This window comes from Penaeus japonicus, unplaced genomic scaffold, assembly GCF_977035675.1.
Source record: "Penaeus japonicus unplaced genomic scaffold, GWHDUDI00000001_assembly GWHDUDI00000017, whole genome shotgun sequence".
NCBI classification, from domain to species: domain Eukaryota; kingdom Metazoa; phylum Arthropoda; class Malacostraca; order Decapoda; family Penaeidae; genus Penaeus; species Penaeus japonicus.
Genome location: NW_028234419.1, coordinates 10,204,269 through 10,217,453, shown reverse-complemented (window position 1 = coordinate 10,217,453; position 13,185 = coordinate 10,204,269). Strand labels below are relative to the sequence as shown.

The 13,185-nt window shown below is 43.4% G+C and overlaps 1 protein-coding gene across 18 annotated transcripts in view; it reads right to left on the bottom strand.

Annotated features, from left to right (window-relative positions):
* Positions 1-431: 431 nt before the first annotated feature.
* The window catches only part of LOC122251066 (zinc finger protein rotund), a 788,340-nt gene continuing 775,586 nt past the window's right edge, over positions 432-13,185 (bottom strand). For all 18 annotated transcript variants that reach the window (XM_086545944.1, XM_086545940.1, XM_086545946.1 and 15 more), the window contains one exon: positions 432-7,064. In XM_086545944.1, coding sequence (XP_086402070.1) covers positions 6,063-7,064 — 1,002 coding nt within the window. In that variant the 3' untranslated portion in view covers positions 432-6,062. The remainder of the gene's footprint in view (positions 7,065-13,185) is intronic.

The following is a 13,185-nucleotide window of genomic DNA, read 5'->3' as shown; positions in this document are numbered from 1 at the left end:
ATATTATTCACTATCATAGGAACTTTGGTCAAACTCCATTTTGGTACTTCATTCTATAAATGATATTTGTATAAAATATATGAAATGATTACGATAACATCTTCAGCTAAAGAGTCTGTTTGTTTTTCTTCTTTGAAAAAGGGGGAGGGGGGTTTCTATGTGCAATTTAGGTGATCAAACTTTGCCAGCTTTACAGAGCAGTCACTCATTCGTATCACAGAGCCGCGTATACCAAAATATTAAATTCCTTTTGTCCATAATATCATGTTCATCATCATACTTAGCGCCACCATCACTCTAATCTACTCGGCTATGCATAGTTCAGAGCCCAGCACCATTTTAATAAAAAACAAAAACACAAAATGCAGCGTTTTCTTTTCTCTGGTTCTTATGGTAAAAATAAAAGGGAAAAGCAAATGAAACAAAAGAAAATACATGGGTGACTTTAATTATTCTAGAAAACACAAAATTAAAATTAGAAGAAATTATAATGGGTGTAGAAAATACGATGAACAAAAAGTGACACACATCTGGGACACATAATGATCATTACAATAATAATAAACATAAACAAACTAAAGAAATAATAATAATAATAATAATAATAATAATAATAATAACCATGCTCCCGATAACACCATAAAACAAAATGAAACAATAAAAATTAGACACTATGACCACCAGTCGGCATGCAGCCACATGCTTCAAGAGTCATGTACTTCTGCAGTGTTGAATCTACTGCTAATTCCTTCCACAGTGTTACAGTCAGGATTAGACGTTGTACATATCAATTACTATTAATGTTATGCACTAAAAGGCCCCAATTTACCTTTTTGGGTTACATGGCTTTTGTATATAATTATTTGGTCTACTCAGTCTCAAACTTTGCCTTTGAAACAAATGTTACCGTGTAGTTAACACAAATGAACATCGTTAATTCTTACAGGATTGGACAAATAATAATATAATTGTAGAGACATTACAACAGTTAAACCATTAAACCCTTTGGGAATACAGAGAAAAGGTCAATATTACTATATTACAGTACATTTGGTGCGCATCGAAATGCAACCCAGTTTTTTTCCCTGCATTCAAAGGTTATTTTCCATTGTAACATCCCCCGTTAAAATAACACTATTTATATTACTAGGATGCGCTATCACAAATTTGATAGAAGAAAAGAGAGCCTATTATCACTACAAATATTACCTACAAAGTGATGTGCTTGAAACAACTTCCATCCGTTCATTGCAGACAAGCATTGACCAAGCGGGAGAGAGACATGGGGTAGGATGGGCAATCAAAGAAAACGTATATAAACAAAAAGTGGCTATAACTACAGAAAATGGGAATAGGATCCCTGGCAACACTAACTGTGTTGGCTTCACGTATTATAAGCAAGATATACGAGGTTGGAGGTAGTTATAGGGTGGTTACAGAGTCAATATAGAATAAAATACCCTGTAAAAATTGTCTCGCAGAAAGAGACCTGCTTACTTAATCAAGTGTCATGGATACTGGAGGTCAAAGTGTCGACCCTGTACCACCCACCTCTTCTGTAATGTAAATAAATCCTGGGTCTGTCGTGCTTATTGAGAAAGATCCTTCCACCAATTAACATGTTATATTCTAAGCTTAATCTTACTCTGCCTACTTTGTACTACGCTCCACTACCGTAGTAGAGGTAACAAAACCATTTGAAATCTTTCTCAACAGGCGATAAAAAAGGAGACTGCTCTTCTCCTTTCTCTATAACGGAAATGTTTGGAATAACGGCAAACATGGTACTAAAAAAATGCAACATCTGGATAACAAATGATAACCAACCAGGAACACGAATGCAGCACCATAGCATATTTATTTCTTCAACACATAGTCGAGTGATTTAACCGTATGAAGATAACATGATTTCCCTTCACACTTGTCTTGCACATATATACATACCGCACGGAGCCATCGGGCAGCTACTCTTAACAATCCACAATACAAATGTGATAGATTGAAAGCCCAATTAATCCTTACGTAATTTTTTCGCGCACAGTCAAGGCGATTATCATTTCTTCCATTTTTGGCATCAGATGCCCTCATCAAATTCGCACCGGAACATCGGACAACTGTACGAGTCATCAGCGTGACCACAGGGTCCCATGGTGTCCCCCGCCCCAGCACCCAGTGCCCAGCACCCAGCGCCACCGGGGACGTCGCCTTCTCCTCCTCCACGCCCACACGGCGCACTGGGCCGCTCAAGGGATGGCTGCTGGGGTTCATTACGCCTCTGGGCTAACCTTACACAATTTAGACAGCGTTACACACTGTGAAGAGTGAGATACGGCCTGGCGCTTGCAGCTAGTCTTACGGCCATGCAGTGGGTTGATGGGCCTGCCACTATGAACCACGTGGGCGGGGCCGGTGAACCCACTGAAGGTGTACTAAGGTCAGCTCAAGCACCACGCCGGGTCACCCAACTTACTAATATCACACCTTGAGAAGCGCCTAATTGATTTCCCAATCATATGTGGCAGTAACAAAAAGAAAAAAAAATACAAATATAACTTCAGCATCATAAAAAAGACTCTCCTCGCGCAGTTAATTCCGTAGGTCTTGGAGGGGGGTAAACATCAATGAATAAACAGACTCAAAGCTGGATACATGAACGTCACTGGGGAACCGCACCGGGCGCTCAAGAGGAGCATCCACACTGAGGACCGCGTGTCAGGGATCGAGACATGCGCCGCGAAGTCCACTGTCACGAACCTCGCTGACCTGCGTAAAGCACCGTCCAGTCCGTGGCAAAGGACCCAGGTAAGGATGGCAAAATCAGCTCCTTAGATCTTCAACAGACCGTCGTACCACGGCTTTTGACCTTAGCGGTTAGGTCAACTCCTGACCCGCGCACAGACCAACAGCTCATGCTGTCCAGACCGCGGACATTCGTCAGCGAAGAGGGAGGGGGAAGGGGAGACAGAGGGATGTTCAGAGGGGAAAAGAAAGAGAAGAAACACTATGAAGAGCAAAGGCGTAGTTATTTTAGCAGGAAGGGAATGGACAGAAAGAAAAGGATGCAGGAAAAAGATTTTTTACATCAATAAAGGTACCTTTTATACTTAACCAAAGAGTTCTTGAAAGATTTGGTAAGCCATGCACGCAGCTTCAATCACACTGCGAGGATGTGCGGGTGAGCCTTGCTAAGCCAGAAAACCTGGAGCAGGAACGAGGCTTCAACAAAGTCTAAACAATAATGTAATTCATCTTTTGTAATTAAAGGTATTTCACTTCGTGACTGAAACAGTGTGGGTCTAGCCAAAAATATCGAAATTGACACAAATGAAATTTTCAATTTACTGGTATTTACATACATACTATTTTTTATTATGACTTCCTTTCTTGTTTTGAGTAAGCAACTGATTTCGTGAAGTCTCGTGGCTACTACGACTGTGGTTCTGGACAGACAGCAATAAAAAGGCGTCCCGGGAGGAGAATTGTCGTGGAGAGCACAAGCTGTTTGTTCAAGCTAAAATCCATTCTGATGGGTTCCGCACTCATCTGCGACAGCCACCACTTGAGAACACAATCAGACGAGCTTAGCATGAGCCAAACGAGTCGTGTTGAGTACGAGAATTCCCCATAAGTGTGACTTTTTTTTACGAGCCGTTTATAACAGTCAACACCTGAATTAACAATAACACAAACATCTGTTAACGTGCCAAAACGAACAAGTCGCTATGTTGAGCAAACATATTTTGATGTTTAAGTTCCTCTCACAATAACATCATATGGGGAGGTCGGACTTTACTGCGGCTACTGTACAAAATATCACTCACAACTGACAGTTTCAGGGCCACACTCAAGATCCCTGCCAGATGAGGCTATTCAACATCGACGAATTGTTGCCGTATGAGAATCTGCAGAAACACAGATCACTCGTTACGTCACTACAAATCCTTCCAAATGGATGCATAAGTTTATGTATGTATGTATATATAAAAATGGGAGTCAACAGCTTCTTCTTTCAGTATGTATCCTCAATGCGGCCCTGCTTACAACAGTGTTAAGCTATTTTTTTTTAAAGAATTCGAACATTATCTTACCACATTCATTCATTCATCCATTCGAACACCTTTTACCTCCTTTGTCTATCAACATCACGTTTTTTCATATTATATACGACAGAAGATGTTGCTACATTCTATTATCCATGCAAATATATAGAAAATGAACCAACGTTATTCTAATATTTCACTCCCTATATTCGTAAGTACAAAAGGAAACGGAGTAACAAGTCATACTAGCTATGTTCGCTACTGAGTACTTCTTCATTAACCTTCTACCCATGCATAATACAGAACTTTTGCGGCATACAAAAGTAGTAGTGTCCGTAAGAGACAGTAGTCAAGGTGTAGTACCTGTTTTGAATGTTGGCGGAAGAATGTAGATTACAGAGAAGTGCTGAATACTGTAACATGTGGAGTTTTGATGCTTGGCCCCTGATTGCCTTTATTAAGATTCGACTGAAGTGAGGTCTGAAAATTGTATTAAAAGGGCATGATGAAGCGAACCCCTGGCCAGAATCACTTTGAAAATCTACAGTCTTCCGAATGACAAAGTCATCACAAATAGACCTTTTTACAATTACTTGGTCAATACATTATACTAATCCTCATACAAAAAACTTGAAATTATATTCTTTTAAGGACACGTGTTATTGAGTCTGCCAGAAGCTCTTCCTAAGACCCTTATTATCTGTTTCAAAACGGGAAACTTGCTACTACAAGAGACTTCAGACGTTATTTAATACACACACAAGACATGACGTAGAAATAATCGTATACTTCCTGGATGGAGGAGGTTAGTACTGCCCGCACACAAGCGAGGCAGTCTTGCGTGGGCAACGAGGTTTAGGGTGTGGGAGTCCTGGTCCAAACACTGGAGGACTCTAGGGGTGGCCTTGACAGACGCCAGGGCCAAAGGACCCGAAGACAGGGGCCAACTGGGTCCAACATTACAATGTATCTAAAACAATTTCATCTGGAACCGTCTATTTTTTTATTTTTTGGAGGTAGGACATACTGAAGAAAGATACGGGCGTCCGGGCTTGCTCAGCTACGTGTTTGTCAGCTCTTACACAAATCTATCGTCCCCCAAGGCCGGAGAATTTTGTAACATGATGGTTGTTTAATGTCTTCCAGTGCTGAGCAAGTCAGAACGCTTGGTAGAAACAAGTTAGGTACTAAGATGATCAGGGAAACAGATGAAAAATACAATATTTTCATAGAAAATCACGTATACAATTTAAAATAAAACAAAGTGATGTTTTGTGCTACGGTTAAAGTAAAATTATGGTTGGGGGAATCTATGGGTTTCGATGGATGGTGGAAGGCACCATAACTAGTAACAGTATTGCTTGTTTAGCTATCACGATATCGGAGAGTTGCTCACTATAACAGTGAAGAGGAACGTGAACTGTATTCTGGTGGGTTTGTACGGGAGAGCGCTTGGCTGCTGTTTGTTTCTTTTTTATGCCGTTGGTGCTACACATGGGGGGTGGGGGCAGAGCTCCACTAACACTACCACCTCGCTTTCACTCCACTCGGCCCCAAACCCTCTCCTGTCCCTCACAGTTCTGCAACCGTTTCGGTCAGTCCTCAACAGTGGCATTTCTAACAAACAGACGTGAGAAGCAGTTCCTGCAACACGAGTGTACTCTTGCGTTTAGTGTGGTTATTGCACATTTACACTAACGTTTCCCTGCTAAGCGAGCGTTCCTTAGAGTCAGGCGACTTGTCTTACAGACCTCGTCCAGCTATCACCGGGCACGTATCACAACTCGTCACCGGGCCCTCACTTGGGAGCACCGGCCATGACCACTGCTGCTGCAAGGCGGCGCCCTCTCCCGTGCCCTTGCCCCGTGCCATCAATACCCTGTATTCAGCCCCTCCTACTGGCATGGTCCGCGCACTGCGGCCCCTGCACTGTAGGGAAGCGCCTGAGTCGCGGGCCACCTGATGCGGCCCACTCTCAGTCGACATTGGAGCCTGGGTGCGGCCCGCGGTCCACTCGACACACTATTGAGTAACACCCTTGTCCTTCAGGAGCAAGTCGGAGTTCATAGTGGGTTGGTGGGCGTAGTTGCGGATCTGATGGAGCGAGATGAGCTGGTTGGGGAACTGGTTGGGCTTGACGTCCATGGAGGGCATTTGTGTGTGCGTCTTGGGGAAGCTGATGGGGTCATACGGGAAGTAGCGCTGTGATGATGACGCCGCCATGGACAGCTGTGTTCCACCACTAATGGGCAACATACTCGTCTGGATGGGCGTGAATGCCGACGACGTCTTTGTGGCAAGGGAGTCGTAGGACATGTTTGAGACAGGCATGTGGGCGGGAGTATGGCGGATCTCCTCCGCACGAGGGTCAATGTGGTCGCGGCCTAAGTGACGGGAAGGATCGAGAGAGCCCTGAAGACACGCTTCCGACATGCGGCCGTCCATGGCTTCGAGAGCTGTAGTGTCAGGCTTGGGCCAGTATGGGTTCTCCTGTCGCACACCGTGGCCAGAAAGTGGCGGCCTCTTGTCTGCCCGCTCGGCATGCTTCTGCATGTGCTTCTGCAGATACGTCTCCTGCGTGTAGCTCTTGCCGCAATACTGACAGATGTGAGTCTTGAGGTGCTTGCTTTCCTTGTGCTTGGGGATGTGCTCCAAGAGAGAGGCCTCATCCACAAAGCACTTGTAGCATGAATTACATTTGTATGGTTTGTCCGTCTGATGGCAGCGGGAGTGGCTCTGCAAGTTGGACAGTTGACTGAAGGCCTTGTTGCATCCTGGGTGACGGCACTTGTAGGGCTTGTCCCCTGTATGAGTACGGATGTGCTGCTGAAGATGCGACAACTGTGTGAACTTGCGTTGGCAAATCTCGCAACGGTAGGGTTTGATACCCAAGTGAATCCTAGTGTGCTGGGACAAGTAAGATGAGTTGGCAAAAGCTTTGGAGCACTGCGAACACTTGTAGGGTTTGGCTTCCCGCATGTGGATCTGGGTGTGCAACTGCAGGTCGGCCTTGCTTCCGAAGATCTGGGAAGAAGAAAACGGACATTAGGATCATGAAGTTTATATGTGCGTAACATACATACATGGATAAATATTTCCATGTATTTCTATGTACATATATAAATATGTATACATATATATATATATATATATATATATATATATATATATATATATATATATATATATATATGCGCACGCGCGTGTGAGAGAGTGTGTGTGTGTGTGTGTGTGTGTGTGTGTGTGTGTGTGTGTGTGTGTGTGTGTGTGTGAGTGTGAGTGTGAGTGTGAGTGTGAGTGTGAGTGTGTGTGTGTGTGTGTGTGTGTGTGTGTGTGTGTGTGCGTGTGTGTTTGTGTGTGTGCGTGCATGTGCGTGTGTGTACGTGTGTGTATTTGTGCGAGCGTGCGCGTGCCCGCCCGTACATGCGCGTGAACATTGTCAAATACAGTGTCAGTATGTAAACTTAATCATAATAATACATCTTAAAATTAAATACCAAGCAGATCAGTGCCTCATAAAGGAAGGCAGTCGAACCTGGCTGATCGGCGGCGCATCAGACGGCCTTGGAAGGTCACATGCACGCGTGCTTCCGCCATATATAACCCTCCTAACAGAGCCATTCCCACCCCCGCAAACCTAAATGCTAGACTCGCGCCGGCAAACAACCGTGCCTAAAGAAGGAAAAGATACGCCGAATACATTAAAACCGAACCCCTCCGCAATTTGTCTTTCCTAAGCGTACCATTACAACGGCTGTTTACAAATTAAAAATACCGTAATGTTTACCTAAAGAATGGCGCCATAAACACTAAACGCCTGCTCTGTAATGTTATGACTGTAATTACCTACAATGAATCCATTTATATGCTGAGCCGCCACCAAGGCCGCCACCGAGGCTAACAGGCACGGGGGGAGGGGGAAGGAGGGGGTGAGCACCTCCGCCGAAACCCCTGATTACCTGCTGGCCCGCCGACGCCGTCTGCCTGATCCTTCGCAGGTCGCAGGGCGCACTAGCGGTTGCGATAACACCGTCATGAGGACGTCATATACCCCGTGGCCGACGTATACAACGGCTCAGTGGAGCTCATTTGCCTCACAGGGACTCATATGCTTCATGTGGACTCAAATGCTTCATAATGATACGGCCAGAGAGCGAATTAGCAAATTTTGGGGACGTACTATGAACGAGCATTCATTAGTAATCACTCTTTATTTATTTTCATTGTGGTATCTGAAAATATTAATTGATAATATCACTAATTACGGTTGTTTTATCACTACGGCTGTTAAATTCTCTGCCTTTCCTTCACAATGTTTCAACAGGTCTGATCAGGATTAATATCATTTTCAAATAATTCATGGTGAAAAAAAATCTATATAAATAATAATTTAAAATAATATCAAAAGTTGCAAAGACTTATTTCCCACTAACTCGTAAATGTCTTCTTTCACACTCCCGCCCACTGCCAACCCCCACCTCAACCCTTCGGCCAGACACCCATAGAAAAGGCAGGATCCCCTTTTTATTAGATAATAAAAAACCGTTACCATGATGCGGACAGATCCATATCCTGACCCATACTCTAGGGGTAGCTCAGTATACACTATCATCAGCGTTGTCATCACCCAGTCACATCCGCTAGCATTGGATCCTTTTGCTTACTGGCAGAGATGGGTTGGTCTTAGTTAGCTTTGTCCGTCTGTTCGTTGCTGTAACAAATACGTATAGTAGCATCTTTCGTATTCTCTTATTGTAGTGAAGTCCCGTTTACAGGCAAATGGGACTACATGAAGCGAATCGTTATACACGCATACGTAGGTCAACAGATAGATAGAGACAGAAAGTTAGATAAATAGAACGATAGACAGACACGTAGACATATTACATAGATAAATAACGAGAGGAAAGGAGAAACTAGAGAGAGAAAGAAAGAAGAAGAAAGAAAGAGAAAGAAATATAGAAATAGACAGACAGAGACTGAAATTAGATAGACAGTTCGAGAAAGAGAGTGAATACGACATAAGAAAAAAAAATCTTCAAACACCTTCTCGTGAAACAGGCACAGTAACGAACCCATCTATCCAAACACCCGCAACCACGGAGCAATAGCGAAAAATCACGTTCCAAGGCCCTTCCCGCCACGACATATATATCACAAGATCACGGACAAGTTTTGACCTTAAACACAATCCCGACCGCACTATAAGTACAAAAGCAATCATTCATCGACAAATCTTCCAAAACGGAATGGCTTCGAAAGCAAAATCCGACTGCGTTAAGCTATACTTTCTTCATTCTAATATCCGATCGTGCGTGTGAACCCGAAAACATCTAAAATGCTTCACAGAAACGGATACAGGAAGGATAAACTTTTTTAGAGTTCCGAGATGAAAAATGGCCCCAGTATCCCACGTGGTCAGCCCATAATGTGCAGCTTTTTTCTTTCTCTCTCTTTCTTTCTTCTTTCCCCGGTCACATCAAGACCACCAGTGTAAATAAACCCGCAACAGACGGATGCCGGGGTTTAAAGGGCCGAGGAATAAAGACACTTGCGGTCCTATTACTCAGGGATGAAAGTGGCCGGGACAGGAGGCTCGGCGGTTACGTCCTTCGCCACAAAAGGCTACCGTAAGAGGCTGTGAATGTTGCCAGATAGGAGGCGTTCTTTTTTCTCTTTTTTTACATTTCTCTAAAGAGAATGATAATTTGATATCAGGATTTTTTTAAAAAGAAATATTACTTTGTATTAAAATGCTATTATTTTTTTTTACTCAGGGTATGCGTAAAGTGATAACTTAAGATTCTTCCCCTCGAGACTTTGCTTCGGACGATGCTCCCCTCTCTTGTGTGTTGAAAGGGGGCGCGCATCTCACCTGTCTATCGAAGCTGAGCAGTTTCACACATAAATTATTGGGTAAAAAGGCTGCAACAATGGCTAATGCCTCACATAAAGAAGAAATGCACAATAGTACCCAAGTCGGGCCAAGAGAATCAAAGAAATCGCACAAGGGAGGGGGTCAGGCGTACCATTACGAGGGGGAGCGTGGAAGGACGGACGAAGGAGCATTCAGCCGTGATTGCAAATTAATTCTTTTTTTTTCTCTCCCTCTCTCCTACCTCTTTTATCTCGCAGCTGCAAGGAAGGCAATCAACAGGACAAAACAAGATAAATCAATAACTAAAATTCCATTCATCTTTGAACATCCTTCAATCAACTAAAGAAAACAGCATAATTATTTCCCAGTCCCAAGGTCTAAAAGGGAGAAGCACGGACGGACCGTCGGCATGATGCAACAAGGCGGTGCTAATGCGCGGATGGCAAGCGACTGTTGCTCACGTAGCCCCTACAATGTCCCCTTATCTTGGATCCCCGGGAAGTAAAGGACCGACCGGGGTGCAATAAGGCGAATTGATTAGGACTCAAAAGAAGCTTAGGGGCCGTTTGTTGCTTCAGTGGGTATGAATATCTGAACAGTCGAGGTGATAGGGCACCGCTTGGCAAGCTTTTCGTTGGCCGTGTTTATTCGTTTCGCGTCTGAATAATCGATTTTCTTCCACGAGTCCAGATGGAGCTCTTAATAGATAATTGAAAGAAGCCTTTCCAATGTCAATCATCCGACTGCGTTCTTCGTAATGTTTGAATTGAATTAATCTTCTTTGGGTCTCCAAATCTTGCAAAAACGTATGTAATGTGCATATACATATTTACGAGCATACGCTCACGTGTGTGTGTGTATTGTGTGTGTTTACATAGGGAAGTTATGACATATATGTCACGAATATATGTAATAGTCTCATTACCATATCCTCATCAAAAAGAGATAAATATGTAAATATATATATATACATATATCTATATCTATCTACCTATCTATCTATCTATCTATCTATCTATCTATCTATCTATATATATATATATATATATATATATCTATACACACTCCGGAAAAGTTGACAATCCATCAGGATTTCAGTCGCAACAGTCATCTCACGGAGCAGTCCTCTATAAAAATCTGTAACCGAATCAATCTCTCTCTTTCTTTATAAAAAGGGAAAAAGAACTATGAGAATCCCGTAAAAAGGTAAGTTCCCAGGGAAGGGTACAGAAGCAGGAGTAATGGGGTATGGGTTATGGTCCATGGGGTAGAAGGGGGAAGGGGAAGGGGGAAGGGGAAAGGGGAGGGGCAGCAGTGGACACAGGTATGAAAGGCCGTGTGTCAATGGTAACGAGAGACCATCTCTTGGGGTGGTCATTGTCCTGTTATGGCTACCAGGATGCGGCCTACCCTGGCAAGCTGGTAGCTGGGGGTAAGGGGAGGGGTCAGGGGGACTTGGTACTGGGGTAAATTCTGCCATGATTACCCGAGATTTGCCCCCTCATGAGAGAGGAGAGTGATCGAAGCGCCTGGCGGGATAAGTGTATGGTGTCGATATAATAATAGCAAAGAAAACGGATTCTACCGGGGAGGGGAAACTACAATGCTTTAGATAAAAGTGTTTCCGACTCTACTTCGTAACTCGCACAAGAACTAAGTTATTGACGAAAGCTCAAGAATGTAGAAATACAGGTGAAGGTAAAAAAAAAAAGGCGGACACGAAATAAGGAAGAGAGGGGGAGGAACGTCCGATACACACACAGGAAGGAAGGAAGAAGACCTATGCCCTCTTGCCCTCCCCTTTCGGTCCAAAAAAGGGAAAAGGATAAACCGCTAAAAAAGGGAAGGGGGGGGAGGGGCGGAGGAAAGGTGCCATAATGGCTACGGATAATCCAAAAAAAGAAGTGAATGGAGATAAAGGACACAGGTGGAGAGGGGTTGTCACGAAGGGAAGAAGGGGGGAGGGGAGGGGGGAAGAGGAGGGGTTGAAGGGGTATGAGGGAAACATTTACCGATGGGAAACTTTTTTTTCTCTCTTTTTTTTAACGTCTGCTGTCCACTCCCTTCTCCGCGGAATCTCATGGTGTTATTCTAGGAATGTGCAGTCGGTGTGTTTGTGCGTGCGTGAGAGGGGAAGACGGCGGGGCGAGGGAAAGGGCGCGGGCCGATACCACCCAACGACATTTCAGGGAAAACCGCATGACTTTGATCACTATGTCCAGAAGCTAAACAACTTATTTCTCAATAACCCAGAACCATTATGAAAATATTCCCAAAATCACTAAACACCAAAAGTATAGTCTCAGTATGAAATGATGTATACAAACAGTACTTAACGATTCTTCTGAACACTTATTTTCCGGCCGAGACGAAGCGAGGTTAGCGGGTTAGTTGCCCAGGTTGTGAACAACTCATGCCTGATTTGCAATTTCAGGCCTATTTGTAGTTCTCGAGGTCAGAAACGCCCTCTCTCTTTTCCTTGTTTACAAAAGGCCGGAACCCTACAAGAAGGTGCAACTATTGTTGCCACTTGAAAGATGTCGTTTCGGCTAGGGTGGTAATTATATATATATATATATATATATATATATATATATATATATATATATATATATATATATATATCTGTGTCTGTGTGTAATATATATGTGTATGTGTGTGTGTGTGTGTATGTATGTATGTATATATGTGTATATAATATGTGTATAATATAAATATAAATATATATATATATATATATATATATATATATATATATATATATATATATATATATACATACACACACATATACGCGAGCACGCGCGCGCGTTTGTATATATAATCGATATCAGTATAAAAGCCAGTCCCTCTCCTTTCGTGACATGAGCACAACTTGCAGCAACGGAAGGAAGTCTAGCCCACGCAGGAACTCCTTAATCAAATGAGCGCCTTGTTGATCGGTCGGCAAAGCGTCCGTGTCCGTAATGACCCCGGGGTGTACTTACGTGTGCGCGGCATAAATCACGAGGGCGGGAGAAGATCGGTAAATACATCACGGGTGGCGGTTGTGGCGGCATTCGTGTGTGCTCTTCCCTCTTTTTTTCTCTCCTCAGTTCTCTTTCCGTAAAATGCGATTCGCTCTCTTTGTTTCCCTTTCTTTTTTGTTGTTTCTCTCTCTATCCTCCAGGACTAATATACTAGAGCACGCAACTACTACTATAGCCTTGCTAACAAAAACAAATGACTGGGACAATCTTGCTGCAAACGGAATATTCTATTCTCTTG